The sequence below is a fragment of the Plectropomus leopardus genome, unplaced genomic scaffold, assembly GCF_008729295.1.
Source record: "Plectropomus leopardus isolate mb unplaced genomic scaffold, YSFRI_Pleo_2.0 unplaced_scaffold18969, whole genome shotgun sequence".
Taxonomy (NCBI): Eukaryota; Metazoa; Chordata; class Actinopteri; order Perciformes; family Serranidae; genus Plectropomus; species Plectropomus leopardus.
Window position 1 is genome coordinate 1 of NW_024620462.1, and position 3,584 is coordinate 3,584.

At 40.0% G+C, this 3,584-nt stretch overlaps 1 protein-coding gene across 1 annotated transcript; it reads right to left on the reverse strand.

Annotated features, from left to right (window-relative positions):
• Positions 1 to 164: 164 nt before the first annotated feature.
• Positions 165 to 2,883, reverse strand: LOC121965191 (roundabout homolog 2-like; the record flags this gene model as incomplete). Its single annotated transcript, XM_042515348.1, has 4 exons — positions 165 to 336; positions 540 to 579; positions 928 to 1,176; positions 2,697 to 2,883. Coding segments are annotated over 4 exons (648 nt in total), but the record flags the coding sequence as incomplete, so codon positions are not given.
• Positions 2,884 to 3,584: the final 701 nt, after the last annotated feature.

The window sequence follows — 3,584 nt, forward strand, 5'->3', positions numbered from 1 at the left end:
ATAGATACTGTTAGTGCATAACAACTAAAGGCTTTGTTCATATTAAATGACACTACTTATCACAGTACTCAATGATGTCTCAATTTAGTCTGAAAATCTGCCAAAAAAACTATGACATAAGCAGAAGAATAATTAAAAACCCAGCATTCATGCACTGTATCTACCAGACTGTCATGTTGAAGCAGCAGCAGCCTACCGTTGTAGTATCTCTCAGCTGTGTCGTGATTGGTGGTGCAGCAGTTGACTGCCTCTTTACCGCTGTGGACCAAGTTGGTGGTGGGCCAAGAGTCTGCCAGCCATGGGTAGTTGCCCATGTTGCCTCCCAGCACGCCGGGTCTACAGAGACATTCTGGCATTAGTTTAAGACATGGTGGGACACAGAACAACAGCAACAACTGGCCAGATGGAAATACAGCAACAACAGCAAACAGCAAGCTGGACAGACGGTTAGAAACATTCACAATCATCAGTCTATTTTACAGAGAAGAATACAGATACATCGCAGGATAAAGGTGTCCTTCAGGATATCATTTAATTACCTTCCATTGAGTCCTGCTCCTTCTCCGTGCGGGAAACCAACTGCAGGGACAGAGAGAGAGATGAGAGGGGGGGAAGTTATCGTGGCCTACTTTACTTCCAATTTGTCTTTTTGTTGAGTCAAGGTTTCTATTATCCAACATCAGCTGTTCCCATTTCCACAGGACTGCACAAATGTAAATGGCAACTATTTTTAATGGTCATTTTTTAAATAAATCCAACCTTCTCGAAATGTATTTAAATAAATGCCATCGGCTACAATCTGAATGCCACTGGAGTTCACTCCATCGACTTCTGCCATAAGTGCGAGGTATCACACGCGACTGCAGACGCAGAGAGCCTCAGGTCAGCAACAATCTCTCATTCTACATCTTGATCATCGTCCCTAACCTGCTGGTGTGTAGGCGAATGAGGCGGTGTAGTGGCTCAGCTCCTTCCTCTTCTTACGGCGGCAGTAGATCCACACGCTGAAGCCCATGAGGATGACCCAGCAGGCGCCGCCGATGCCTGCGATGAAAGCCGGCTGCTTGACCACATCTGTGATCTGCTCGGCCAGGCTCACACTGCTCTCCTCGCCGCTGTCACTGGTGCCACTTCCGCCCCCGCCGCCTGGCACAGAGGGCTGTTCAGCTGGCAGCTCTGGAGGACGAGAGCAGGAGGGAGGAGGGCAAAAAAAGACAACATCATGAGAATTCATTGCTTATCTGTTTCATCCGTCCAGTGTCTTGTATTGCATATATTTAATGTTTTCAAAGCCAAGCAGAGCATGCAATAAAAAAAATGAACCATGTGTACACAGCAAAAATACACTTATAATGCGTGAATAAGCCTACAGCAGATGGGAAATGGAAGAGAGTTGACTCGGCTCAGTGGTCTTTTGAGATAAACACTAATATCAGCACAACAACATGTTCAAAAAAACAATGCTCATGTGTTTATGTTTAGCAGATATAACATAACTCATTTATAATCTCATGCATGTAGCGTGTGAGCCTTTTAACCTTTGCTTAGTTGTTTTAAACACAAAGGACAACCGAGGCTGAATAGGATGTCATTAGTTTTGCAGCGATTTGGTTAATAAACCAAAGTGTTGAACAGATTAAGATTTTGACATTATAGTGAGGGGTTATGCTCCTATGATTATGGCTGCAACTGAAAATTATTTTCATTACAGATTAATCTGATGATTATTTTAAATATTAATTGATCCAATGAATGATGTATAAAATCGAAAAAAAATAGTAAAAAAATAAAGTAAAATAAAATTTTCCGGGAGCCTAAAATGGTGTCTTTAAATTTCTGCTTATGTCCAACCTACAGTCCAAAACCCAAGACTCTTAATTTATTATCATAAGTAACAAAGAAACACAGCAAATGATAACATTTAAGAAGCCAGAGCCCGCAAATGTTTGACATTTTTGCTTGAAAAAAGACTGAAATGAATAATACATTATCATAATAGTTCGCGATTCATTTTCTTGCAATTGACTGATCGATTAACTGACTATTCGTTGCAGCTCTACCTAAGATGCAACATTACTGATCACTTAAATCGTTATTAATCATCGTCTGAGTGTTTGCCATTTCATGACAATGGCGGACAGGCAAAGTCATCCACTGGGCAAGACTGTTCGCATGGCTAAAAATCACCCCCTTTCTCTTGTCAAACACTGACACTTGAAAACCTTGTTATTCATAACTGGTTAAATTACTCAGGTATGGGGCTGGCAAAGGGACAAAATGTTTCAAACTTTAAAATAATGTATCATGATTTTCTCTTCTCAATTGTATTCAATTATGTTTTTCAGAGACAGTTAAAACATGTCTGATATTCCAGGACTTAAATTTCTGAGAGTCAAATACAAGTACTTCAAGCACCTCGCACACCTTGTGCAAACCTTGTAAGAGATTAAACCAAAAAAAAAAAAGGAATCTTTTTACCTAGGTTTTTATATATTCTGAAAAGACACAAAGCATGCTACAAGCAACATACTTTGATGTGTCGGTCAAGCGTCAGTAGTAGAGAGAGAATGTGTTGCTAAAAATATCTATGAACTCATTTTCAAAGTAACAAATGTTCCTCTTTTAACTTCTCTGCAGAAAAATAAGTTAGTCTCAGGCTGATCTAATCTTATTTCACAGCTGCTTTTGTAACTCACTGATGAGGACGGACACCGGCTGGCTGCGGGTGCCGACGCCGGCGCTGGTCACCGCCGCCACCTCCACCTGGTAGAGCACGCCAGCCATCAGGCCTTTCAACGCCGTGGACAGGGTGTTTCCATCCACCGTCTTGTTGATGTAGTAGCGTGTCTGGTTGTCGCCGCCGCCACTGCCCACACACCAAACCTGTCGGATTCAGCAGTGAATTTGTTATTCACCTCATTTCACTCTCCAATTCATTTTTGTGACACTTTTCGAAACTTATCAGTCCAGAGTTGAAGGTGCGATTGAATTTTCATTCACTGATGAAATAGCCAACTATAGGCTGCAATATTTCATCAGTTGGATCAGACAGATATTCCCTGTGTTAAATGTACAGTAGTCATTGAACTTGACCACTAACCAGTGGGCTCTGCTCTGCGTTTGAAGTTTTAAAAACAGCCTGAGGATTTTTCTTTCCCTCTGACGAGGTTTTATCTTTGCGCGGACACTGAATGAACAAAATATCAAGTCATCTGGAGACTGGATTGCAACCTCTTGTGACTTTTCAGAGTCCTCCAATAACCCTCTGCATCCTTATTTGCAACTGGTACAAAATGAATTAACCCTTTGAAGCCAAACCAAATTGGCCTGACTTAATTCAAGAATATAAGAAAAAGGCATTGAGCAACTTCATAAGAAATCACTTAAAATATTAGCAGGAAATTAATAAAAGTTACAAGAAACTTTCCTGAATAAATAAATGAATGAATAATTAAAGAAATAAAAACAAGCAAATAAACATACCCTCAAAACTTAAATAAAAACTTAAATAAATATTTAATTTAAATAATTAGAATAATTAGTTTTCTGGACATTTTGTCCTATTTTTTGTTAATTTTTTAGTA